The sequence below is a fragment of the Brachyistius frenatus genome, unplaced genomic scaffold (genome assembly GCF_029030835.1).
Source record: "Brachyistius frenatus isolate BFR_SWC_R1_liver_20210118 unplaced genomic scaffold, ASM2903083v1 Contig_183, whole genome shotgun sequence".
Lineage (NCBI taxonomy): Eukaryota > Metazoa > Chordata > Actinopteri > Embiotocidae > Brachyistius > Brachyistius frenatus.
The window spans coordinates 304,081-330,316 of record NW_027210782.1 but is presented as its reverse complement, the minus strand read 5'-3'; the positions used below and the strand labels follow the sequence as shown (position 1 = coordinate 330,316).

Sequence of the window (26,236 nt, the reverse complement as noted above, 5' to 3'; positions counted from 1 at the left end):
AAATGCTGAAGTTCAAGACTAAAAGGCAGAACAGAGAGACACTTCTGGAAAGGAGAACAGACCGAAGTTTCACAGCTCAGTCAATCACGAATGGTTAACACTGTACACTAGTAAAGGCTTTATAGAGGATAACTTGAGGGCATAACTTTGGCTTTTGGCAGAGTAACCTTTATACTTTCAAAGAAACAGCCCATACCCTCACAGACAATGCAGAGGTCACACAGATAAGACAGTAGACAAAAATACTGTAGACCCATAATTTATATAAATAGGACAAATATCATAAAATTAGAGCTCAGCATCACGAGAGCTCAGACAGTCAGACAGTTCAATCATAAGATACAACATAAGTCATCACCTTGCTTGATACAAGGATTATCATGACAAAACAAACAAAAATCGGAGTTTTACCTGCCAATGCCATTGGTGTGTCACTGATCTGAGGAGTCCTGGATGGTTTCATGACATTGAACCCGTCGGCAGTATATCCTTCTCCACTTGGGCCATTTCTGGAGCCAAAACACGCACGCACACACATTCAGGGTCTAAACAATGACAATACTGAAATCTCAGTCCTCCACTTAATAGACAATCCCAAAGAAACAAATCAAATAACATCCCCATCCCCACAGAGAAGGGACTACTATGGTTGGCATTATTGACACCAGTGACGTGTGTCTAAGGAATGCTGATGTGAACAGATTCAGATAGAGGGAAAGAAATAAAGACAGTCATGCGAGTATTACTTGCCATGTCATTGTGGATAGGCAGACCAGACGACTCGAAGTCTGGAGCCAGACTCTCGGTGCAGCACAAGACGGCATCACATAGTCCCGAGCAGCTGCTGTGATAGGTACTGCTTTAGAGAAATAAAAAACAGCAGCGCACTGCTGTCTTCTTCATTTGAATTTTCAATCTGTCTCTCACTCAGGAAGTGAGCTGCCTTGATGGAGAAGTGAAAATGGCTGACTTCTGTGTAAAAATATGTATGTATATAATGAGTTTCTGATTTAGATGTTATTACTGTACATTTCCCTGGCTGACAACAGAGCAAGGAGTCAATGCTCTGGCTGTTAATAGTGCTTTGCCTATGTAAATCAAGAGGGAAGGTCACGACCTTTCAATGTGAAAATCTCTCTAAATATACAGTGACATAAAACAGAAAGTTTCTTTATTTATAAATGACAGAGTTTTCTTCATTAAACATATTCTCCAAAAGAATAAAAAAAACATCATGGCACAAATGAGTTATCATCTTGGAAACCAAAAGAAACACAGATAAAATACATTGGTATGTATTAAATATATCGGAATATTGACAAGTGGCAGCCAGTTGAGTACAATAACACTGATTTGTTGACAGAGAAATACAGTAAAAGCACTCGGTTTCACAGGTTTACATGTGCTCAACTTAATCACTCCATATGCACAAGAAGCAGTACAGTAGACACTAAATTATATCACATGACATAGCCATTCACAGTCCAGACCCACCAGCCTGTGAGGGGTGTGGGAAACATCATCTATAATCTAGAAATATGGTCCTGAGGGACACGCAGGAAATGAGCGTGTGTGTAATTGAAGGCATGAAAGGAGCATGGCCCATTAGTGAGAGCAGAGGAAGTGTCATGAAACAAAGGATTGGGTGCTGGTTGGAGAGATAATGACATTATGTTAGGAACAAAGTCTTTCAGTGCACCTGCTATTAACAATTATCACAAGCTAATCACAGGACCTGCTAATGTTATGAGTACATAAACTTTGATCGACAGCTTTACACCATGACAAACTTTTATTTAATGTAACCAAGCAACAAGTGAATTAAAATACTGTTCTCTTAAAAGTGTTCAGTGAGGTCTCTAAAAACTATGTGAAGGTCTAAAATCTTAGTGGTGGTTATCTTGCACACCACTTTGTGACTGGAGAATCTACTCTATAAAATATTAAAATATATTAAGATATTGTAAGATTTACATTCAAGTACAAGATGTTAAATGGCATTAGAGAGTTATTGAATCTACAGAAGACATTATCACAAAATGTATTGCACACCAAGGACTCTGTAAACCGACAATGTGTATTTCTAAGTGAGAATTGATGAGATCAGATTCAAGACAATTGTGTACTGGACAGTTTTAAATGTCTATGGCAGTTTTGTCCTCTCTGGTTTGTCCGCTGCCCACCCGTCTTCGACCCTCCAGCAGAAACGACAGCACTATAACCCAGCGCTGTCCCACTGACCTCTGTCGAGCTGAACTTTCACACTGTCTGAAGTAGGTGGTCGTTCCCGTGGCGAGAGCATCAAACTGCTCGGTCAGAAGCCACGCCTCCCAAAGGAGCGTCAGTGCGTTCATAATCAATATGACCACGACCCAGAACTCCTCCACTAGCAATGCGAGCCACAGTGAAAAGCTGCGACTGCCTGCAGGCATCTTGCTGTACAGGTAACTTGTTGCTGTGGCAACAAAAAGAAGGTGGGCAGTCACCATGGAGAGGATGAAGAAGAGGAAGAGGCGGTGGTTACCCCGGCCGATGCACCGGTTGAGGAAAAGGCAGTGGTGGTCATAGTCTTTAATGCACACTTCACACAGCTTGCAGTGTTTAGTGTAGTCTGGCTGAAACAACTACGAGGAAAACAAAGAGTGTGTGGGAGAGAGAGCAAAATAGTAGAAAGAAGTAATTCAACTTTTAGGTATGATGTGACTCACAAACTAGGAAATGTCTATCTTTAACCTTACATCCACCTTTTTTAAAAAGGTTGCTTTCACTATGGGATGAAAATTAGCTCACAGTAACTTACTCATCATAATTATTTTTCGGGCATGCATTACGAAGCTGCTGTGACACCTGTGTTATTAGCAGGGGGTGTGTCACTTTGGGTGGGAGTCATGTGAGGGCACATACAAATAGGAGAAAGGCTTTGTGAACATATCCAGATATTAAAAAGACTGAGACAGAAAGCTCGATACACGGGTAGATATGGAAGTATGCAAAGCATCGTGGCTCTCTGACCCTTGGCCAGTGTGAATGTCTTACCTCACAGTATGGACAGAACCTGTGGGGGCTTTGGTTGTTCTCCACCAGGTCAGCGATACAGGAGAACCGAGGATCTGCGTCTGCTCTGTCCAGTGTCCCGGGGTCCTGAGTCAGAACCTTGCAGAACAAACTGAGGACTATGGAGAAATGGACCACTGACACCTGGGCCAAAGCACTGGTCGGCCACACACATTCACAAGGTTAAGGATGAATCCATATCATCTTAAAATACATTTGCTACATTTAGTATGGATATCTTAATATTGATAAAGCAGTATCAGTAATGTCCTCCTTGTGTGAGTTGAGTGCCACCATCAAGTTCAGTACAATCAAACCTTTAGTTGAAATTTCCCTCTCTCAAGCAAAGTGTTGAATGGACGAACAGACCAACCAGCATTTAGATCTTTATGTCACACATTTTCCGGGCAAAAACAACCAGAAAAATCAAGAAACATGGATGGGCATATGAATTAACACGTGCAGCCTCTGTTAAGGATATTGGGCATCATTTTTCCATAGAAGCAGAGAAGAGAATGGAATAAACCAGCGAGGAGCGTTCCCAAGTAGATCGGGTTCGGTAACCTGGAAGGAAGATAAATTCTATTTCAACAGAGAGAAATAACAAATAGTAAAATATGACAACTTAATGATAAACATTTAACATGTACTACAATTTTTTTTCAAACCTTTGGTATGTGGTCATGCGGTGGTACTGTGTGAAAATGCTTCTGGCCAGCCAAGGGAAGAGCAAACCGCAGATTAGCCCTCCATAACCTCCCAACATGGCTGCTATCAGCAGGATGGCAGCTCCAGTCAGAGTTGGAAAAAGCAGTGTCCAGTAGTATAAAACTGGAGAGAAACAACACGTAACACAACAGAACCAACACGAGTAAATTCAACATATAAACACACAAAGCACTTTTAATGCCACAGCTGTATTATTATAATGACCATTGATATAAACATAATCGTTATCCTTGTTTTTTACTGTTAGATGAATTGTGAAAACTACAGATTGATATTTACCATGAGACTCTCTAGGTTTGTGGTGTACTGGCTCACTAATGTACCGACTCAGTAGTTTGGTGAGTTGCTGATGCCTAGAGAAAAATACAGAAATGTATTAATCAGCATCATAATCCCAAGAGAAGAAGCAAACATACTGGATATTTTAAAAGGTATTAAGGGGTTTTACTGTCCCCTGCTAGTCAGTGTTTCTCCACGATTCTAGTGACAGCAGATTCACCTAAATGTTTTCCCCTGTTTGCTGAGATCTAGAGGCGTGAGGCCGCTGTGGTTCTTCTGATGGAGCATCCTGCACCCTGTTCTCTGCAGCAGTGTCCAGCACACCTCCACTCCACCCCTTTCTGCTGCAACATGAAGCGCTGTCGCTCCCTGCTGGTCAACTGCATCCACAGCACACCTCTGACACAAAAATAAAACAGCTGTGAAAGGATCTTACAAACTCTTAAAAACTGCACCGTCCCTGTTTTGCAAAGCCTCTTTGGATTAACATGCTCTTTTTCCAATTCCCAAGTATATGAGCTGAGATTTTCTTTGTTAAAAAGAGGATTGGGCAATAGGTACATTTAAGTGGATAGATTTGTCCTACTGGATTCAACTGTTTATGTGAACCACCCTGATATTATCACAAACTTTTTTTAATATAACTGATTACAGTTCAACGGCCCTAAAAACTTCCGTGACATAAATAACCACAGACTTGAATCAACAGATATTCTATTGTGGGGCTGTGTGTAGGATTGTATAAACCACACATCTGCACCACTGTTTCATTTCTATAGAGACTTTAATTCAATCTTAAAGCAAGACAGCCCTTATATACCTCTGTCTTATCAAACTGTTGTGGCTAAGGTGTCAGCAAACAATTGCCATTTTATACATCCAGCAAGAAACATCAATATCCCAAAGGAGTCAGCTGTTAAAAAACAAACCAACATAGATCAATTTCAGGACTAACTTTTTGCTCTAGTTTGGGCTACCAGTGGATCAGAAAAGCTGTGCCTATATCTTGCGAAGTGTTTGTCTTTTCTCAGCAATGATCTTTTCATTTCTGCTTTTAGCTATTTTGTGCTGCAATGTGTTCAGTTATTATTCTCAGCACAGCAAATTTGCCTATGACTAGCTATGGGGTGTGAATCTTGACCATACACTAAATGTGTGAGAAACAACACAATGATCAAAAGGTGGCTTAAAGTTGTGTCAAGTCACAGTACATTTTTGCATGTTGATTTTCATTCTGTGGCAGCATCATCATCATCATCATCATCATCATCATCATCATCATCATCATTTTTGTTTGACTAAATGTTACCATAAAAATATTTAGATGGGGAATAAAAAGTTTAAGAAAATAGCTCTGTATAACACTGTTGGTCAACTACAGCATGTGAATGAGTGAGAGAGCAAAGACTCATACCTGGTCTCTGAGCAAATATCGAACCACCTCTGTGTTGCCTGTGGATGCAGCCAGGTGAAGTGGCGTCACCTGGTAAATGTCTGAGTCTAAGAACCGGAACATCCCTGTCTCCCACAGATAGTGCACTGCAACACTGGGAGATACAACTAACAGTTAGTCTATGCATAATAGAGTTCTGTGTGACAGATACAAGACGGAAAACTGAAAAAGTGGTGTGCTGTTTCCTCACTTACATGTTGCCCCCAGTAACTGCATGATGCAGTAATGTTTTCCCCTGCAGGTCTATGAGGCGCAGATCAGCTCCATACTGCATCATTTGATGTATGATGTAAATGTTCCCTTGCCTGATGGCAATACAAATGTTAGATGTATTTATTACAGAACCAAGTAGCAGAACAAAAAGCATGTTGCTCACGTCACACTGTCACCTCAAGAATTTAGACATGACCTAAATATGTAGCTGCTGCTCACCTGCAGGCAAAATGAAAGGCTGTCTGTCCTGCGTCACATGTCAGGTTAGGATCAGCTCCAGAGCAGAGGAAAAGGTCGACCAGGGAGCGGTTACCATGGAGGGCAGCATAGTGCAGCGGGGTAAAACCACCCCAGCCTGAATGAAGACAAACACATCACAGTCAGGTTTGAAGATGCTGACCTTCAAACTGATCTGCAGTCTCTGTTACTAACAATATAAGCCTGACACAAATGCACGCTCTGTCAGCCTGTTGCTCGTTAAAACTCTCTGGAGTTGGGGTTAGGCTTCCTTCAGCACAATGTGACTTTGTGCTGTGTTGTCAAGGGATCTGTCCATCTGTCTGTCACAGGATCCCTGCCAGACCATCTCACGGAGGAGCTGCAGCAGAGTTAAGTTTCCCAATGGCACTATGACAAAATCACGTCAGGAGGCACTGAGGAATGATCAAGTGTATAATAACATAATGTACAATTATAGTTGCCCATTGCTACAACATTTCCACATTATAACTTAGCCGGGCAATAGATTTCAAAGGACTGGTATTAATCACAAAGGTATATAAGGTTCTGGCTTTATAATGCAAAAACCAGCGGAGGGGGTAAACACTGCTGACAGAAACACAGCAGGAACTTGTGGCCTCCAGTTAAACACATCTGCAAGAAATAAAACATCAACAACGACCGACATTTTTGATTGATATTGTATATTATTGAACCTTACCTTTTTGCTTGAGGACTGATCGATCATTTTGAACGAAGTGTATACACTGCTCAATGTTTCCTCTCTGTATACAGTCAAATATGTCTCCGCCGCAAACGGAGCTCACAGGCATCGGATGCATTATGTAGGGTGCACAGAGGCGGCCTTTGACTTTTTCCACCGACAGAAACCGCAAGGCGAAACGAAATCAGCTCGTCTAAAGACGCGCTACAACATCATGGTGTAAAGTGAGAGGGGAGATCATCTTTCGCTGTGAAGTAAGTGAGATCCTTCATTGTGCTAAAGTGATTGAGGCTTACCACGCCTTGGGCACCTCATTGGCTGCAGCGGGTCATATGACTTGTGATGTCACCGCGTCAAGAAAGCACGTGGTCTCCATAAATAAGACGATACCTGGTCCAGCAAATACCAAGCACGGTATGTACTGAAAATAGCCATAACATTACAGAAAACTAAACACACTTTATTTCCCGACTTATTTCGAAAACATTTTAGAGTACAGGACATATTTTGAATGTAAACAGAAAATGAAAAGAAGAAATGAAAGTGGATGAAAAGGAAATTAATATTTGCCTCTGACGCTCCCCTACAGATTTGAGGGTTAATTTAGTAGTGCGATTTATGACATAATAAGTACAGGTAAATAATACGATGAGACTTAAACCAGCAGTGTTTAGAGATTGCATGCGTTTAGGACAATGCCTGCAATGAAAATGCTGTTTTTTCACCTTGGAGGGATAACGTCCGTATGTGTATCCATTGTACATCTTGTCAGATATAGATAACGCCAGTGCTCGAAGTTTTGTTGGTACCCACCAGGATCCAGTAACAGGACTTTTACATTTTACTATTTGGTGTATCGTGACTTTTTTATTTTTCTTGTGTACTGACTTGCATCAGTTATATACTCAAAAGTGTGTACAGTCTTAAACTGGTCTCTGGCAGTTTATGGAGAGACGGCAAGATCCCAAATTGGTTGGTGGTATGTCACTTTATGGAAAGGGATACGTACCGTTTCTGTGTGATATGGCACTTCATGGCACCTTAGAGAAGGCGGGGCAAACCAAAAGTCGAAGTGCCATACCACACAGGAACCACTTTCCATGAAATGACATACCACCTACCAATTTGGGATCTTGGCCCTGCTGAGTTTATGTGTGCAACATAAATTACTAGTAGTCGGTGAAACACCGTCGTAGTAGGCCTACTGAAAATCCAGAGTTAAACCCGAATTACCTTGAAAACTGCAAATCCTGCTCTGTAGGTCGCAGTACGGGCCTCAGTTGGTTCTGCAGTATTAAGTTACCTTGAAAATATATTCCGGAAAGAAGTGAAACGACCTCCATAGTTCTGAAAAGTCACCTCCATAATTGCAAATCGCACTTTATGGTACAGGCCTCCATGGCCCTAAATTAACTATTACTCAGAATGCACCACGTGACTCTTACCTGTTTCGCTTCTCAGTGTTTTTCTCTATTGGCTTTTTGCCTAAGTATCTACATAAACCTTTCCAAAAAAAAAATTCCCTGGCTCCAAACGACAACTATAAAATATTCAACCAGATAATTTAACCTCATGATTACTGTCTCTCTTGAGTTCATTTATGAGGAAACAGCTAAATGTGGCTTCCTTTTTTTTTAGTTTCTAATTAAAAGCCCTATACTGTTTCATACATGGTTCAGCCATATAATAATAATGCTAATAATAAATAAATAAACTTATCTTGTGAACAATGGCAATATCCTAGTACCTTTTACTCACTTTAGATATTCAGAATGTAGTGTTTAATGATTTGATGATTGCAGCTGATACACACAGCAACATGTGAATTAGAAGAGTAATGGCATTTATATTGTTTTCCACTTCAAGCATTGGTTAACGCTGCAAGCTACAACTTGAGCTGAAGCTCGGTTGGCTTCAGGCAACACTTAGCACGCGTCCAGTTGAGACAGTGAGTATAGCTTTTTTTTTTTTCTTTTTGTAATTTTGAAGTCTCCTTCCATAACAGGCATTTTGACTTTTCAAAAATAGATGAATGACTAATACTGAAAATGGCTTAGTTTAGTTTCAGTGACCACAAAATAAAATGCTACTGAGGAAAACTAAACAACTAATGATGGCTTTAATGTCTTCATTGAAAGACCATTTAACGTTTTAATGTTGTCTGTAAATGAGACAGCCGTCCTCTCAATATCAGGCTGCCAACATCACATTTCTGTATCATGAATAGTCACAAGATGGTGCTGTTTAGCTATGTTAGTTTTGCTTTTATTTTTTATGCCACCAATATCACCCAAATCACAATTTGGAGTATTGTGCTAAATTGGTTTGGCTTTTATTGCAAGATCTAACATGAAATCTGGTATGTTTTCTGATGCTGCTAGAGTTTCGTTCCTTGGTTTCCTTGGTACTGGCTTCCTGTAAAATTCTGCCTTGATTTGTACAACCCTACTTACTTTAAAGTCACTAAACAGTTTGCTGCTGAGGTCCACACGGCCTCTTAGGTCACCCAGAGGGTTACTGGTGGACTTGTGGGGAGCAAGCATGTTCTTGAATATCCTGTTTTCTTTTATTTCCAGCATTTTATTGATGCTTTCTTGCCTTGATTCGTCCCAACTTCTAGCAATTTTGTATTTGCTTCTTGCTTGTGTTTTTTTTATATTTTACATGTGGAATTGCTTTTTCATCTTTACTTACTTAAACATGATAAAACAGGCCTGTCATTCCAGTTATTATCATCAGACAATATGCAATTTATTTCTAATTGTTTCACCAATAATTCAGAGCCTTCAGTTTATCCACATCAACCATGTTTGTGGGTCTCTTTGGTGATTCATAACATGATAGCCTTACATGACATGTCTATAAAAAGATAAAGGACTCTTTGAGCTGCAGTGGGAGGGCCCCATCCAACCAGCCAAACAACTGTTTTTCACTTCTCCTTCTCTCAGGAAGTAAAAAGGCACATGACCTGGACCAGCTTATATTAGTTGCTGTGCTTGTTCAAAGTTCAGTGTTCTCAGTGGAGATTAGTAAGAGGCAGGTAGTTTTACAGAAGGGTCTGCATAGTCTACACTAGTCATGTCTTAGCAGGTTTCTGCTTATCTTTTCCCCTGACATGGGAACAGAGACGGACCGCTTACTCAGTTGGAATAACACAACACAGATGACAACGTTCTCCTAGAGGCAGGAAACTCCTAAATGGCTCTCACACAAGTGCAGGTAAGAATATGAAGATTTAACTGTTTGTTGCAAGATTGATTTTCCTTTTGAAAACCATATCAGAGGGAGGAGAACTCTTACTGTACTTGTGATCATATACGCATTTTCTACTTTGACATACTTGACTGTATGTGAGTGAAAAACTCACATGAGGGGTGTGTTGCTTTCATGAGTAAGGCGCGACTTTGGGTGCTTTTGCACTTGCTGTCACTCTCACGTGGCGTGCAGAACATTCTCTCATGGGAAAACATCAAAGTATCAATGAATGTCTGTGGAATGTGAGCTGTCTTTGCCTTCACTTACCACTTTAACTGAATTTACTGGCTCTGGATAATCTGTTAAACTCTCTGTCTCTAAAAAGTCCCCCCGTTCATCATGAGTGCATGTCTCAAAAAAATGAGGAAACAGCATTCTAGATAAGCCTTAGTCATGCATGTCTGCTTGGCAGCAGGACACCTCATCCTCATACCTCTTCACTTGGTGTGACACAGAAGTATAACTTTTATATTAGCAGCCTCCTGTGTGAAGAATTGTTTCAGAGTGTCCAAATTAGGACCGCTATAAGTGAGCGTCAACACCTTATATCCTATTAAAGTAACGTCAGTTTGATTGTGGAAGTTAAAGGTCCTAATTTACCATTTTTTGCATATGTGCACTTTGAAAATGGTCATATTGTCATTTTACACAAAGGATAATTGTTATCAATTTTATAGTCAGGGCTCACTCACTTGACCCTGAACCATCCCTTAGTTATGCTGCTATAGGCCTACGTTGCTACATTTGTTTTTAACACTGATGTTTTAATTTGGTTGTTTATTGTTTTCTTTTCTTGCTGTATGTTCTTTTGTTATTGTGAAGTGTTTGGGGACCATGTTGCATCATGATCTTATTCTTGAAATAAAATCGAATTGATTTGAAACAATCTCTCAAATCTTTGTTACTGTTGGTGACAATACACTGCACAGGAAAATGGCCTCTTGTTTTGAAAAGAGTGTTAAAATCAATGTTAAAAGTTGCCTTGGAAGTTGTGAATTTGAAGCTTTACAAAGAAATACAACTTTTAATGTGACATTTACTGGCATTGTATGTTTCCAATTACTGATGTTGGACAGCAACTATTGCTTGCCGATTCCCCACAGAGGTTAATAACCAGTTAATGGGAATGCCACATGACTGCCCTTCTGTCTGCTGATTTCTCAATGCAAGACAATGTGCTCAGGGGAGGAGGGAAGAAGGTTCGGTTTGGGACAAATTGAACTGAGGAAGTGTGATAGACCATGGACATAATAATTAAATTATATTGTGAAGATTATGTAACCTCATGAGCCCTAAAGAAAAAAAAAGATTGGGCAGTCTGAAGATTTTCCTCTCTTTTTTTTCTAGGGCCAGAATGTGAAAGGGGAGAGGATCAATAAGGAAACGGGAGAGCTGAGTGCTTCGGGGGAGTTATCTGTCTCTGTGGAGGTGAAGGCGGAGAAAGTGGAGGGCTCTTGTAGGAACCCTCAACTCCTACAAGTGCTCAGAGAGCAGCTTCAGGAGCTGGGAATTCACACATGCTCAAACCATGACCACAGAACTGACCATGTTCCTGTAGAGCAGAGAGAGGAGCATCTGATCCAAGCCCTGCTGCTCTACCTACAGGTATGGACCACAGGGACAAGCCTGGGCATATTTAATTATTATTGTTCATCCATTTATTTTCAGACTTATATTTTGCAGGTCATTAATCAAATAAGTTATTTATTTTCTATTCTGAATTAAATTAATTTTTTCTTTAGTATAATTAAAAACAAATAAGTCAAGTATCATCTTAAGAAACATTATTAGATCATACCAGGGTATTTTAATGCAAAGCAACAGTTCAGACTAATAGTCTACTTTAAACAGGTTAAGTGGATGTCTACAGACAATGTGGTCTCCAGAACTGTTCCAAACCACATGAATGAACAATTAGAACAACATGTGGCAGCAGTCAGATGTTTGGCTGTCAGCTGGTCCCATCACAAACTATCCCCTTGAACCAATGTGTGGTTTCTCTCTTGAGTTTACAGACCTGTCACATGAATTACAAAACTGCTTCAGATCCAGAGCTTTAGCCCTCACTCTAATTAATCGGAAAAATAATTTCCTATTCTCCATGCTTGAATTGCATCACAGTTGTGAAGAAACCTCCTGTGTTTTGTTTTTTTACCCGTGTGTGCAGACACACTTTAAATTCCATCACTGATCCATGTGTGTGTGTGTGTGTGTGTGTGTGTGTGTGTGTGTGTGTGTGTGTGTGTGTGTATGTATGTATAACACCACCGACCGGGCTTTGTCTATATTTGTGGGTGTATGTAAAAACCTATTGACCAGAGATTTGACCAGAATGTAGGGCCTCACTTAAGAACAGCAAACTCAGTGAAATGTGATATCCTCTTAAGGAAGTGAAAGGAGCGTATAGTATGCAGTGGCTTCTATTATTTATTATGTAGTGAATTAGCAAATTCAGAGATGCTTTCCTTAACTTGACATAAAGTAATTTACAGAGGAGGACATACAATAGTCGACTCAGTACAAGCCAGTCAGCAAAGAACATTTTGTGGTATCAATTACATGTTTTACATTTACACTCAGTTGCCAGGTTATTAATGGAGCTAAGCCTTACTAATACAGTTTAATACAACTTATCTGCAGTAAATCTAAATTTAAATCACACTTTTCAGCTTTGGTTGAAAGTCTTTCCGAAAGGTCTCGATTAAACTCTTCTGTAATTTTAGGGGCTGTATTTTGTTGTGTTGTATTATGCTCTGATTTTAAATGGGTAAATAGTGGGGACAAAATCGAACTCAAGTTTCCCACTATATTTAGAGAAAATCAGTATTGGCATGTGCTGTTTTTTAACATTTCAGAGCATGCATGGTTTTGCTGTCCAGTATTTTAGCATGATAGACTCTCTCCTCTCTGATCCCAGGTCTATGAGGATGGTGGCAGATTTGAAGGTTTGGACATAAAGGGGCTTGCAGCTTTTACCGCTGACACTGTCATCCGTAATGTCCACAACAGACTGGCAGAAAGGCCAGCAGGTACTAAGAACATGCTCACATCAGCAAATACACCATGGTTGATTCCAGGAGGGGGGACTTTCTACCCCCTCTACTTACTTCTGCTTTCCCTGTGTGCTTTTGTTATTTTCCACTGATTTATTTATTTTTTAATTTTTCTATGCACATTCAATAATTTCACAAATAGTGGAATCACCAAATGTCTGTTTCTCTGGTTTTACATTGATGACTATATGTCATGTTTCTGTCCCGTCTTACTCCGGGCCCTTCTGCTGTTGGTTGTTTATTTGACTAAATATATTTCTGTATGTAGGAAAGAGAAAGTTAATTATAGAGAAGTAGATAGTTCTCATTCTTGATGCAGCTTTTGTATCACTTTTGGTAAAGGCACTAACATTGTGCATGTGGTAGCTGTTTTGTACTTCATAACTATTTTTATCAACAAAAGTGTCACATTTTCTTCTTGATTTGAGGCTTAGTCATTTTCTTAGGTGCATACCGATGTTATTTAAGTGACCAAATAGAAATTGTTTCGTAGCCTCCAAACTATTTCTTAAGACAGAAACACAATGCAAATTTGGTCTCTAGAAATAGAAATAAAACATTTATGGTAATGTTTTTACTGAAATCTGAATTTACAGTTATATTTGAATGATTTCTGTGACAGCAGATGATGAAAAGAATCAGCACTTATGTAACACTCTTGCTGTGATCATGGCTCACTAAATCTCTTTTGCATCTTCAGAGGGTGCTCGGGAAGAGGTGGTGCAATTCTTCAAGAAACCTATTGAGGACACAAATTGTGAAACAGATGAAAGTCAGGGATGGCTTCTGTTGAAATCCCTTTTGCTGCTCACAGGCGACAGCTCAGTGAGTGATTATTTACAAAGTCTGTACTTTCAGTTAAGCAGTGTTACTGAATTGGTAACTGTTTTAAATTGAATGGGACCCACTTCTTTGTGGGGAAATTACCCATATTAAAGTGAAGCCCAATATAATATGGTCATAATTATGGTAATCAAGCCTAGCCTTACTACAAATAAAAATGACCAAAACCACAAAAATATTGTTTTTTTGTCCTTAATATTGTAAATACTTGTAATTATCAGATTTTTTTTTCCTGAGTTTCCTATTCTTAAATTTGTGGTTATTTACTTTGATTGTTTTTAAGATAATGCTTCAAAATCTGAACATTGATTTGTTTGTGTGTGTTTGTAGGATGTAATGTCTTGTATAAACCCAGGACTTCCGGCTGCTTTGGTGAAATGTCTGTACCTGCTAGTGTGCCTTCCAGCTAAAAAGGAGAATATGGCCATAGAAGACACCTTTCAGGAGCCACTAACACAGGTTACTAACAATTGATTATTCCTTGCAAGGCAATGGCCTTTATTTCCCTGACGGTTTTGTTTGCGCTTTACATTTTGTTCAGTGTTGCGTTGACTCAACAGCGCTCTCCTCTCCTCAAACTATACTTCTTTTGTCTGCCCATTTCAGGTTCTCATTCAGCTCTGTAAGCAGCCAGGCAACGTGGAGAGGCTGGTAGAAACTCAGGAGCTGCAGTGTCTTATCATTGGCCTCACATCACTGTGGGATCAGACCAGCGCCCCATGGAGGCGCCAGGCATCCCACCTTCTCAAAGCGGTCTCTGCTGTAGCGACAAGCAACACTGTCCCAAGCTTGCAAGGTGAGGTAACTCAAAACTAATGGGGATAAGTAACATTTCTCTTAAAGCCATACAATTCTTTTGCTTTTTAGTTTTTTTTTTTTTTTTACATCATTTCACCCATGAGACTCAACACATTGGGAAAAGTATTAAATACATCAGAAAACAGGCTGCATTGAGAGTCCATAATTCAATTTTATTTGTGAAAGTTATTTGTGCAGACAGATTTATTGCACTAATGAGTTAATTATACAGAAACACATGACCACACATCCCAGCATTGACATACTGCAAATATGTTTCACATGATACCTCGGATAATTCACTCAAATGTTCCGGTGCGAACAACTTTACTTAGATTTGTTTTGGATATCAAGGAGATACCAGCATTTTTCAGGCGGGCATTTCACTCCCTAGTCTGCACAGCTCTTTGCTATGAAATCATATTTCTGCAGTAGTTAGACCTGATTGAGGACAGAGAAGTGTAGTTAAAAGATTACTTGTTCAAACAATTCTTGAATTGGAAATTCTGAGTGTGCGGACACTATCGCACTGCTGTACTGTTGATCTCTGAGTAATTGTAAGTTCACTAACAAAGAGAACTGCCTTTTCCTTATTAGAGAAGAACTGTGTGCGTATCTGCATCCAGAACCTGTTGCACATCAGTGCTGACGTCTCAGGATCCCTGCTGGCTGAGGTGGCTGTGGCCGCGTTTAGCTTCATTAGAGACACCTATCACCTCAACCCAGCCCTCTTCATCGAGTTTGACACCAACAATGGCTACAAGGCCATTGAGAACATCCTGAAACGGTGAGTTTAAAGGTCATAACCAGAAAAAGAAAAAGGACTTGAAGTAAATAAAACAGTCTAGAAATATGTTTAGAGAGGACATACTTCTCTAAAGAAATTATAAGGCATCAAAAGAATTAAATTTTTGGGTTATTTTTAAGACATTCTTGAAAATTAAGTGGAATTTCATGGTGTACAGCTACTTCAAAGGGTGCAATGATCCATATCAATAAATTGTATTGTACTGCTCTCAGAGTCAGTCTTTATTTATCTCTGCTATTTATCTAACTTCTTTGTCTCTTGTTATATGATCGTAAGCTGTGAGGAGGGTGTGTCCTTGGATCAGTTTCAGCCTGTGGAGGAGTTGCTGGCTTTGATTGCGTCTTTCACTCTGCTTGGAAAAGCTGAGCTGAAAGTGGCTCTTTGTGTCACTAACCCCCAGCCTCCAGGCTTCAGGTTCGACCCGCCACTCACCAAAGGTAGGTCAAGTCCTCTCAATAAGTCCTGCACCGCTATTCTCCTGCCACCTCTTCCTAATTATCTCTGAACAGTTGATTGTACCTTGAGGATAAAGTCTGAATCATTCCCTCCAAAAGCACTCTCCAAACCATCTAATTAGTATCCTTTGCATGGCTCAGCAAAGACAGACTGAGGGAGGGGAATGCCCCTCCTCAAAAGGACCACACAGTTCATCCTTCCTCTGCACTTTTGCCCTCATACAACCCATCCAAAACACACCGCCCCCTTTCCCTGATTTCCCACACACTCTGACTCCCCACTCTCCATACTGCTACCCCGCTGCAGTGCACAACACCCCTCAGGTTAACAGGAAGCTGAGGTGATTATGTCTGGGATGATGAAGTGGAGGCTCCCCCTCTAACTCTGTTAGGATGCCCCACATCCATTCACCACTGGCCTACAGCAACCAGTCATCTATCATTGATGCACACACACCTCTATCCAACACTCATAAATAGAGTGTCCATAATAAACACACATAGCCACCCAAGCATTCACACAGACACACACACTCAACATCCATCCATCCATCACATCAAGGAGTGGATCTGTTTATAGCAGGGGGGTCGGGGACTGTTTTATGCTGACCTTATTTGGTTCTGATACAATTTTGAATAAGCGTGAAAATGAATCCTATTACTAATCAGCTTTATACTGTATTTATTCACAGCAAACGCAAGTGTTTTGGCACTCAAATCTAAGACCTTCTCTAAATATTTTGACAATGTAGCATACCAACTCTATCACGGCAGATTATTCATGTTTTTTATGCATTCATGCATGTAATTCTGTTTGTTTTCAGTCAATCTATGTATGTATAACTGAATTGGCTTGTGAGATTCAGCATGTGCTCTGTGGTAAAGGTTGTTGGGTATTTGTTTATTTTTCTATGATATTGACTGTTTGACCTTGAACAACATCTGATAAATCAAGTCTTTAATTTTAAACATCTTTGGGCTAAATTGACCTCAAGCTGATATTGTTTTGCTGTGCTGTCTATGATAGAGTTGCACAACAGTACATTCTCTCCCAATTCATTTAGACTGTTTTCTATTCAATATGACCAGTTTACAGGGCTGAAACATTATTTGAAAACTTAAGTTTATTGATCCTCTTTAGTTTCCTTACCCATGTCTCCAGGTTTAGCAGTAAAGAACCTGCAGGCCTTCTACCTGCTGCAGAACTCCTTGCTGCGTTCCCGGGACTCTCTGCTGTGCTGCCAGCTTCTTCAAACCCTACAGACAATATGGGAGAGGGATCCAGCCAACTTCTTCCTGTTGGAGTGGACTGTCCAGTCGATGGCCCAGCTGGCTGCCTGTGTGTGGCATAAACCGGCACCTGTCCAAACATTTTTCTTTTCAATGCTACAGATGGTATGATTTCTAAAGAAAAGTATCTTTTTTTTTTTTTTTTTTTTTTTAATGCAACCTGCATACAAGGTCTAAATACTTTGTTTCCGTAAGGTGGTATTTAAGTTTAACTACATCCCCCATGAGACCTTGCGAGCACTGCTGGGTGTGCTGAAGCAGAGCTGGGCTGGAACATTGGCCGGTGGAGTTGCAGGGACTGAATTTGGAGTAATAACTCTCAAGTGTTTTCACAGGTAAGCACTGCTAGTAGGTAACAGTATTTCTCAGAATTGTTCAGGATACTCCTGCTTAAAATATTTTATCCTAAACTTATCCTTTTCTTCTCTCAGTTGCACTCTCTCAAGTGTACTTATAAAGCTAGTTTCATTTAGAACTAGAATTACTTCTCACATTTGTATGCCTCCACCAACAAGTCAAACTGCAGTTTACATTCACGTCTGTCCACACTTACTGTATATAATATATGAAGTGAAGCCTTTGAAGGAATGTGGCCAATTAAGCTGATTATAATAGAAGACAAAGATGTTGCCATGGCAGTAAACGATGCTTCAAATATGGATGTTTCTGCAAAGATGGATGCATGACATATACCTTCAACCTGACAGCACAGAAGATACAATCAGCACAGTTTCAAGCTGGATGCTCAAGATCAGTGGCACCACTTCAGTATCCAACCAAATGTAAAATATGGTCACAATCAAGGTTTCTGTTCCTCACTTATGGTGTTGAGGCCACAAAAGTGTTTTTGCAGAACAATATGATGTTACAGGGAAGTTGATCTTTTGGATATGAAATGCCATCACTTCAGCTTTTGATCCTGTTAGGCATGTGTGAAGTTGTGTCCTAATTAGCGTATTAATTATTTAGTTGTGGCCACAGTCGTGTTATCTGAGGTCACAGTGATCTTTAACCACCAAATCTAATCAGTTCATCCTTGAGCCTAAGTGAACGTTTGTGCCACATTTGAAGAAATTTGCTCAAGGCGTTCCTGAAATATCACGTTCACGAGCGTGGGTCAGATGAAAGGACTACCTGAAAACATAATGCTTAAAGCTATGACAGGTTGAAATTGCTAATTTAAGTTAATGATGAGCACCATTTGTGGTAAATGCTCAAAAACAAAAAATGCTTTGTTTACTAAAAGAATTTATTGTTGTAGGTTGATTTCAATTTCCTCTGCTCTGTAGGATGACTGTGCACGGTGGTATGTTAGCTGAGGTGCTAAGTGACTGGGGTTTGCTGGAGCTGCTGCTTGTGGAACTTCGCAGGAGAGCTAAAATCCTCAGGAAGGCTGGAGTCCTAACCTCCCCTAAAACAAGTATGAATCAGCAAATTTGTTTCCTCATCTTCTGATGTATTCCTAAGAAGTGCAGACAGTGATTGTTTGACACATGACACATCATTACAGTCAACTTTTGATTAAGGGACACACTTGGTCACAAAGCCGTACTTTAGCTTTCAGTCATTGTGAAATAAAATTGAAATGAACCTTTGCACTCGGGCCTGTGAGCTAAGCAGCCAAATTTAACATGTAAATCTTCTCATTCTGAATGTGCATGCTGTAATTTTCATCTGACATTCTTTAGATTCTCAGCAGCTGCCATGTGTGGAGGACAGTGAGCGACTGCTCACCACCTGTATGCTTCGAGTCGTGTCAAACCTTACTTTGCGTTCGATCAAAAACACAGGTACAGAATATATGGTCACCTCTTGTCCAGTTTCTTTACTTAATTTCCTCACTCTGGTCCCATTTGTAACCGTTTTGTTTCTATCATTTATGTTAAGACTACACAATGTGGGTGTATTGCTTTTTGCACATGTTTCAGTTTCAGTGCGAGACCACGGTATGGTTCCCTACATAAAGATCTTCTTGGATGACGATCAGTATCGAGGTCCCACTCTGAGCATTTTGGAGCAGCTGGCTGAGATTAACCCAGAGGAATTCATGAGCACAGCCATCGGAGCCCTCTGCTCCTCTACACAGCAGGAACTTGGATTAAAGCAGGACCTTTTGCAGGTACCTACATTTTACATGCTCTCCCAGTCAAAGACAAGAGCACACACACCCAGAAACACTTATATGTAGCGCTCTCCACTGAGCTGTAAATGTAGTCTCTCCCTGTACATCAAATCATAACAAATTGTAATGTACTTAAAACAAAATAAGCTAGTGAATTTATTTTCTTAGCATGTGGGACTCTAATTACATTATAGACAAATGCAGATTGATTTGCTAAAACTGGTTTAGCTGTTAACTCTGGACCGATTTGATTAGGCCAGCAGCCTTGTGCTGTGGCACTCTGAAGATTACCACCTCTATCAGATCAGTGAATGGGACAGAGATGTGATTAAGCCTAACTAAGTTACACACCTACTGAATGTGTCCATTTTTATAGATAGCAGCAAGAAGAGCACTTACTTGCTGATATTGTGTGTACTGATGTGTGTGTGTGTGTGTGTGTGTGTGTGTGTGCGTGCGTGCGTGTGTTTGCGCGCATGCGTGCGCATGTTTGTGCTCTCTTTGTGCTAACATGGTTATAGCAGGTGGCAATCAGATTGGGTATGACCTGGGTTGGCAAGTGTTGAGAGCCATTGTGATTACTCCAGTTTCAGTTAATCACATTTCCCTCTGCGTTCTGTCTCACACATTACCTACCTGATGGATTAACTCTCTAAATTGAATAAAGCTAATGTGATTTTGTTCAACTCCAAAAACTAGTTACCAGAAATGATTTATGATTTATCCATATGTTTCATCTATTTTTCATGACATTGTTTTAATTGTCTAGGAAGAGCTTTTAAAAGCCAAGACTTTGAGAAAATCTTGGTGTCTACCAAAAAAACCTTTTCTGTCAAGTATCATAAGCAGAATCTGCTTCATCACATGTATTATCCAGCTTAAATGTGTTTGGTAAGTCCACATACTTATTTTCCAAATCACTCCTTTCTTCTTTATTTCAGTCTGTGTTGAGGGTGCTGGAGAGCCCCAACAGTTGGGACGCCTTCAGGAGGGCAGGAGGCTTCACAGGACTGCTGTCTCTGGTGATAGACATGGAGGGAACCTTGTCAGACCCTCCACAGGGAGACGTGTGGAAGTCCCTGGGGCATCAACCGCTGCTGGACCTCCTCCTCCTCACTCTACACATCCTGGCCTTGGTTGTGCATCTTCACACAGTAAATGCGCACCATTTTGAGATGGGTGGATTTTACGAAAGGCTGGCAGAGGCTCTACTTCAGCTGGGCTGTTTCCACACTGAAGTCCCTAAGAGACAGGAGTGGGATAGAAAAAAGTGCTCCTGTCCCAGGACTGCAGAGGACAACCAGGATCCTGAAAAGAGCTTTCACCAGTTTGTTGAGTTAGCAGAAGCTCTCGGTTCTCCCGGATCTCCCTCCATTACAGCACAGCCCAATATGCCTGTCACTCTCCGGACATGTATAAGGCTGCTCTCCCACCTCGACCAGTTCGCCACAGGGACCTACTCACCTCAGGAGTTAAGTTTGGGAGTACAGCCTGAGGTTGAGTGTGAAGTAGATAAAGAGAAACTAAATGAAACAGCAAGGAATGAAGGAGTATATTCAGGATCCCCTCCTGTCCATGTGGGATCAGGTCCTCAATCCATGGAGGACAAACAGAGAAGTTCCAGAAACACAGCAGCCAGCAGTCCCACAGTCTGCACAGAGTCACAGTACAGGTGGATATCTTAACAATTTGGCAGTGGTCGAATGGAATAAACGGGTTTGTATGTGATGTCATAAGTATTGACCCACATTTTTCTTTCCTTTGTGTTTTTTGCTTGTCTTAAATTAGGTTCACCTGTGATCCGATTATCATTCATCCAGGAGCGATCAGAGTAATTATGACTCTCCTTCCATCCCTGTTTACTCCTGAGGACCCACAGGTAGCTCTCTAGACTGAACATGTAACAGTGCCTAATGTTGTATACTATTTAATACGTGATGAGACAAATTTCCTCTTTTCCAGCTCTCTATGGAGGTCCAGTTCTCACTGGCACATCACATTCAGGCCATGGTCAAATCTGAGCGAAACCGCCAGATAATGTGCGAGGGAGGGCTGGTCTCCACACTCCTGGCCCATTGTAAGACCATGTTGCTGGATCCAAGCCACCCGCTACATCTACCTGTGACACGTATCTTGGAGAAACTCTCCTCCCAGGCCATCACGCATTCAGACTTCAGGTCAGACTTTGAAGTCTGACGTTCAGACTCATGCGCTGTTTTACTGAAAATAACGAGGCCTTTTAATTTTTTTTTTTTTAATATTTATTTTAAATGTATGTGTCATAATATTATGTACTTGACATACATTTATTTTCCTTTTCAGAAAGTTCCTGTGTTTAGGGGAACCTCTCATGTGCCTGGCATGCAAAACAGCCGAGCAAGTGCAGCAAAAATGTAACCCACCTGTTTCTAATGGTATATTTTTGTTTTGTTTTAATCACCTAATCTTTCTGCTGTTTTATGTCTACCTGTTATTGGATTCAATCCTTCAAACACAGACATGAAGCAGGCCACACATCCGATTTTGTTGTGTTGTCTAAACCAGGTCAGAGCACAGAGACGGATGCTGGATCTTCAGTAAAGAAACTGAAGCGGACCTTCAGCTTCCTACAATCTACAACCTCTTTTGGTTCTGCAGTCCCAGTCCACCAGATCATCAGTCTGGTGTCCATGACAGCACCGCGCACTTTCAGACCACACCGAGTGTCCTCCTCACCTGCCTTTGTAGAGTTTGACATGCGTGAGAGTGGATATGGGTGAGTCCTGGTTTTACTGAGTTTAGTCCGACAGTATCAGACAGACCAGACTAGTTCACTAAAACTAATTGTTGCCTCATCAGTTATCATCCAGTGATGGGAAAGAAACAAATAGCATGCATACAATAGTCAAAATAGATTATTACCAAGAGCGCTATAGCACATGTCAATGTGTCTTTTACCTTCTCTGCCTTAAAGAAAAATTGTACAAGTGCTATGCATAAAATAATCATATCATGACTTTACTGCAAAATTACTTGAGTGAGTTAAAAACATTATTGCTTCACTAACGTCTTTGCTTTGCAGCTGTCTTTTCCTGCCCTCTCTGGCCACAGTGAAAGGAGTGACGGCTGATTCAATCTCAACAGGTGGAATTGGAGGAGGTAAGTGATTAAATCCAAATGTTAAATATTTATATATTTGTGAATAAATCTACAATAATAAAATGTCTAATCATCTCCGTCTTGTGTTTTAGACTGCCGAGGTTTTCCTCCCACCGCTGGCCTCTCATTTGCCTGCTGGTTCCAGATCAACAGGTTCAGTTCGGCCTGTGATTCCCACCCAATCCGTCTGCTGACAGTGGTTCGCCACATGTCCCGGACTGAACAACAGTACACCTGTTTGTCAATCTCCTTCTCAGCCTATGATGGCTGTCTGGTCATCTCCACTGAGGAGGAAGCGTTTACATACCTCGGTAAGAGTGATAAAAGTTGGGGCAATATTTGCCCCGTATGTGACATTTGGTGAGCTTTACATAACAATGCTTGATTGAATGAAATTTGAAGAATTTGTTCAGGTCTGTAGCTTTTCAAAACTGTCAGCTGTTTCTTTTCCGTTGTGTTTGAAGTGGGACTGCACAATAGTTTCATCGTCAGTTTCTACTACAGAGATTCTTTCTCCATCTTTGTTTACCAGATATGATGGAGCCAGAGGTTTGCTCTCTCCCTTCTTTGCCTACATCTCTGAGGTTTCACTGCTCCAGCCTGCTGGTTCCAGGTCAGTGGCACCATCTGTCTGTGGTCATGGCCAAAGACATGAAAAAGAGCTGCGTGACTTCAGCCTACTTCAACGGCAAGGCAGTGGGGACAGGAAAGGTATGTTGAGAGACTGAGGAGCTCATTATTGAATTAATTCTAACTCTTAATGCAGTATTCATGTATCATAGCCTCTCCATTTTCTGTCAGATGAAGTATATTCAGCCATTCCCTGGTCAATCTGTCTCCATGGACCCCACATCTGTGATTGATGTGTACGGACTGATAGGGACACCAGCTCCCTGGAAGGAGCATGCAGCTCTCGTGTGGCGAGTTGGTCCTTCTTACCTTTTTGAGGAGGCTTTGAGTCCTGAGGCTGTGGATGTTATGTACACACAGGGCACTATATACTTAGGAAACTTTCTGGCTCCGCGCAGCACAGGTATGTCACAAACTCTTGTGCAATAATCTCACAAGATTTCTAAAGTGTGTACTTTCAGTAAGTCATCTGATTGGAGTTTCGGATCTGTTAATGTATTTTGTTGTGATTTTTGAGTAACATATGATCCTAGAATAAGATAAGATTTCTCTTCAGCTTCTTCATGAAATTATATTTTTGTGTATTTCTTTTTATATTTATACTGTTTCTTTCTCAGTGCCATGGCATGCAGGATATTATGTTTTCATGGTGCTGATTTCATTCATGCACAATGTTTTCTGCCCAGGTCATGGTCCAGAGGCTGAGTCTCTCCCTCTCAGGCTGGTTCCTGAGGAGAGGATCTCATTTGTCATCAACCCCACAATTTGTACCTCAACAACTGTTGTGAAGATCAGAGAGGATTACAATGAGGTTGATTGCAGACTGATTGCCAAAGAGGTAAAGGAAAGATAACTCCCTGTTGAACCTGTATTTTTTGTTTTGATATCAAAGTAGCAGTCCTTCTGTCTAATTACAGATGGGGATAACATCTCGGGATCACTCAACTCCTGTGTTCCTTGCTCGAAACATCAGCCAGCACCTGAGTGGTACAGCTCGCACCATAGGGGCAGCCCTGGTTGGACATTTTGGTTGGTAAAATAAATGTTATTATTATTTTGGTTTTTTTGCTATACAAATGCCTCTTATTGGTACATTTATTAAGCTCTTGGCCTTTTCTTTCTAGGTGTGCGTACATTCACTCCCAGTACTGCATCCAATGGCTTTCTGTATGTTGGTGGGCCTGCAGTTATTCTCAGTCTAGTTGCAATGGCGCCAGATGACAGCTCTTTGTATGCAGCGGTTAAAGTTCTTCTTTCTGTGCTGGAGACCAACTCTGCCATGCAGCAAGAAATGAACCGCATCGGTGGATACAAGGTCTGTCAGATCTTTTAAAATCGTTTGAGTAACACCATATAGTGTGTAAACAGACGTCAAAGTTTGCTGCCTTTCAGTGTGATCTGTTCTTATATTGCTCTCCTTGTAGCTACTAGCTTTCCTGCTGAAGATTAAGAGCAGTCTGGTCAGCCAACGGACCTTTCAGCTGGTTCTGTATCTCTCGAGTTCAGAGGAGCTGAGCTGTGAGTCTGATTGCCTAAAGAACACACCTGCTTTCCAGGCTCTGCTCTGTGACCTGGAGGTAAACAGTTGTAGAGAATGGACCAGTTTTAATAACGTTTAATATTTATTTGGAAAATTAGCTTAAAGCTAATTGTTAAAATGATGTTGCTCTCTCATTATACCATGTTTTCAGGTGTGGAAGAATACATCAGACAATCTGGACCTTTCGGTTCTGAGATACTTCACTGAGATCCTGACATCCTCAAGGTAATTTCCACAGTTATCAGCATGGGACCAGACCACACAAAATATGTAGTAGCTCTAAACTAATTTAGAATGAACTCACATTGCCAACAAGTTATGTAACAAAATAAAGAGGCTCTTGTTCAGGGGTGACGACAAACTTTTATCGGCTGTTGTGTCAACATCTGCAGCAGCTTGTCATCAATGTCATGGACGTACACAACAGAAATAGTCAAGGGAACGTTCAACAGAATCAGTCACCGAGGCTGAAGAGAAGAATGAACACGTGGATGAAATTCCTGAATTAGATTTTCTGTCCGTCGGAACAGATTGTGATTGATATGTATGCTGTCTCTGTCTCTCTCGCTGTATCCTCAAGCAGTGGCAACAGGAATGCAGCGGTCATGCACACCATGGGGCTGCTATCAAAGCTGCTGTTTGAGTTTTGTGATCCTGCTGTGACAGTTGTGAAGGTTAAGAGGATTTCTTGTGTCATCACATCCCTCCTAAAGGCTCACTTCAGCCCTCTGGACATAAGCCGGTAAAGCCAGGGAGTTCTTTTGGTATACAATTTTGTCAAAATGATATCAGATTAATTAGGTTTTCAAGAGTAAATATGTTTTAAAATATGTCCTTTTGTTTGATCAGACTTGGGCTTTTCCTGGTTTACACACTCCCTCCCTCCAGTAACATGAACGAAGGCAGTGAGATATCTGATGGTGATCTTTCATCGGGTACACCATGTAAAACACAAACACATCATCTACATGTCTCATGGATGACACAGGCTGTTACTGGCACTGACCCAGACCTTCTTCTCCATCTTGTAGCTCAGAGTTCTGGTCCAGCCAATATAATCTGGATCCGCAACCAGATGCTGCTTGTGCTTTGTGAAATCCTCAACTCTGACAGCCTTCTAACTGAAGAGTGAGTGCTCTCTGTTGCTTTTTACCCGAACCAAAATGGAAACAAAATATAGGTTTCCGGTATTTCATCTTCCATAAAGTTTATGGCAGAACTCTTGACTGAATTACTTTGTCACATTTTTTTTCCCTCTCCCCCCCTCCCCCCACTAGTCAGCAGAAGGCAGCGTTTGATTCCCTGGGCAGCGATTGGTTCCTGCTCTTCCTTCAGCCTCACCTACACCCTTCCACCTTGAAACTGGGTCTCGTCCTGCTCACACACTTTCTGTCGAGTCCCGGCCAGCAGAGCATCTTTAGAGAGGGGGTGCTCCCAGGAACACTCATCCAGGGAATGGAGGAACCTGTTACTGTCATGGGTGCATAAAATTGAATAATTTCTCACAATGAAGCAGTGGAATAATTAATTATTTTCTTTCCTGTTTCACTTCAACAAAATTAAATAATCATTTTGATTCAGAATTCTGATTAAACTAGATAAAGTGGTGTTGAATTGTATTTACATACTGATA

The 26,236-nt window shown here is 40.9% G+C and overlaps 2 protein-coding genes across 2 annotated transcripts in view; one reads left to right on the top strand and one right to left on the bottom strand.

The window, feature by feature from the left end:
• Positions 1-1,154: 1,154 nt before the first annotated feature.
• Positions 1,155-9,214, bottom strand: LOC138632405 (uncharacterized). Its single transcript, XM_069717943.1, has 11 exons — positions 9,125-9,214; positions 6,669-6,855; positions 5,948-6,083; positions 5,710-5,820; positions 5,477-5,609; positions 4,283-4,461; positions 4,063-4,136; positions 3,723-3,885; positions 3,536-3,618; positions 3,037-3,227; positions 1,155-2,624 (listed from the first exon to the last, which is right to left on the bottom strand). Exons 1-11 carry the CDS (start codon positions 9,212-9,214, stop codon positions 2,136-2,138), a joined length of 1,836 nt encoding a protein of 611 aa, XP_069574044.1. The 3' UTR covers positions 1,155-2,135.
• A 458-nt stretch (positions 9,215-9,672) lies between these two features.
• wdfy4 (WDFY family member 4) overlaps positions 9,673-26,236 on the top strand; it is a 38,803-nt gene continuing 22,239 nt past the window's right edge. The window contains exons 1-31 of the mRNA XM_069717879.1: positions 9,673-9,890; positions 11,274-11,531; positions 12,844-12,955; positions 13,680-13,804; positions 14,153-14,281; positions 14,429-14,618; positions 15,218-15,407; positions 15,705-15,865; positions 17,046-17,278; positions 17,369-17,508; positions 18,463-18,593; positions 18,862-18,963; positions 19,102-19,292; positions 20,237-20,967; positions 21,084-21,174; positions 21,258-21,472; positions 21,618-21,709; positions 21,840-22,050; positions 22,357-22,433; positions 22,526-22,744; positions 22,966-23,144; positions 23,235-23,466; positions 23,750-23,901; positions 23,981-24,092; positions 24,188-24,378; positions 24,488-24,640; positions 24,755-24,828; positions 25,184-25,345; positions 25,453-25,538; positions 25,635-25,731; positions 25,881-26,083. Of these exons, the coding sequence (XP_069573980.1) occupies positions 9,870-9,890; positions 11,274-11,531; positions 12,844-12,955; positions 13,680-13,804; positions 14,153-14,281; positions 14,429-14,618; positions 15,218-15,407; positions 15,705-15,865; positions 17,046-17,278; positions 17,369-17,508; positions 18,463-18,593; positions 18,862-18,963; positions 19,102-19,292; positions 20,237-20,967; positions 21,084-21,174; positions 21,258-21,472; positions 21,618-21,709; positions 21,840-22,050; positions 22,357-22,433; positions 22,526-22,744; positions 22,966-23,144; positions 23,235-23,466; positions 23,750-23,901; positions 23,981-24,092; positions 24,188-24,378; positions 24,488-24,640; positions 24,755-24,828; positions 25,184-25,345; positions 25,453-25,538; positions 25,635-25,731; positions 25,881-26,083 (5,260 nt within the window). The 5' untranslated portion in view covers positions 9,673-9,869. The remainder of the gene's footprint in view (positions 9,891-11,273; positions 11,532-12,843; positions 12,956-13,679; positions 13,805-14,152; positions 14,282-14,428; positions 14,619-15,217; positions 15,408-15,704; positions 15,866-17,045; positions 17,279-17,368; positions 17,509-18,462; positions 18,594-18,861; positions 18,964-19,101; positions 19,293-20,236; positions 20,968-21,083; positions 21,175-21,257; positions 21,473-21,617; positions 21,710-21,839; positions 22,051-22,356; positions 22,434-22,525; positions 22,745-22,965; positions 23,145-23,234; positions 23,467-23,749; positions 23,902-23,980; positions 24,093-24,187; positions 24,379-24,487; positions 24,641-24,754; positions 24,829-25,183; positions 25,346-25,452; positions 25,539-25,634; positions 25,732-25,880; positions 26,084-26,236) is intronic.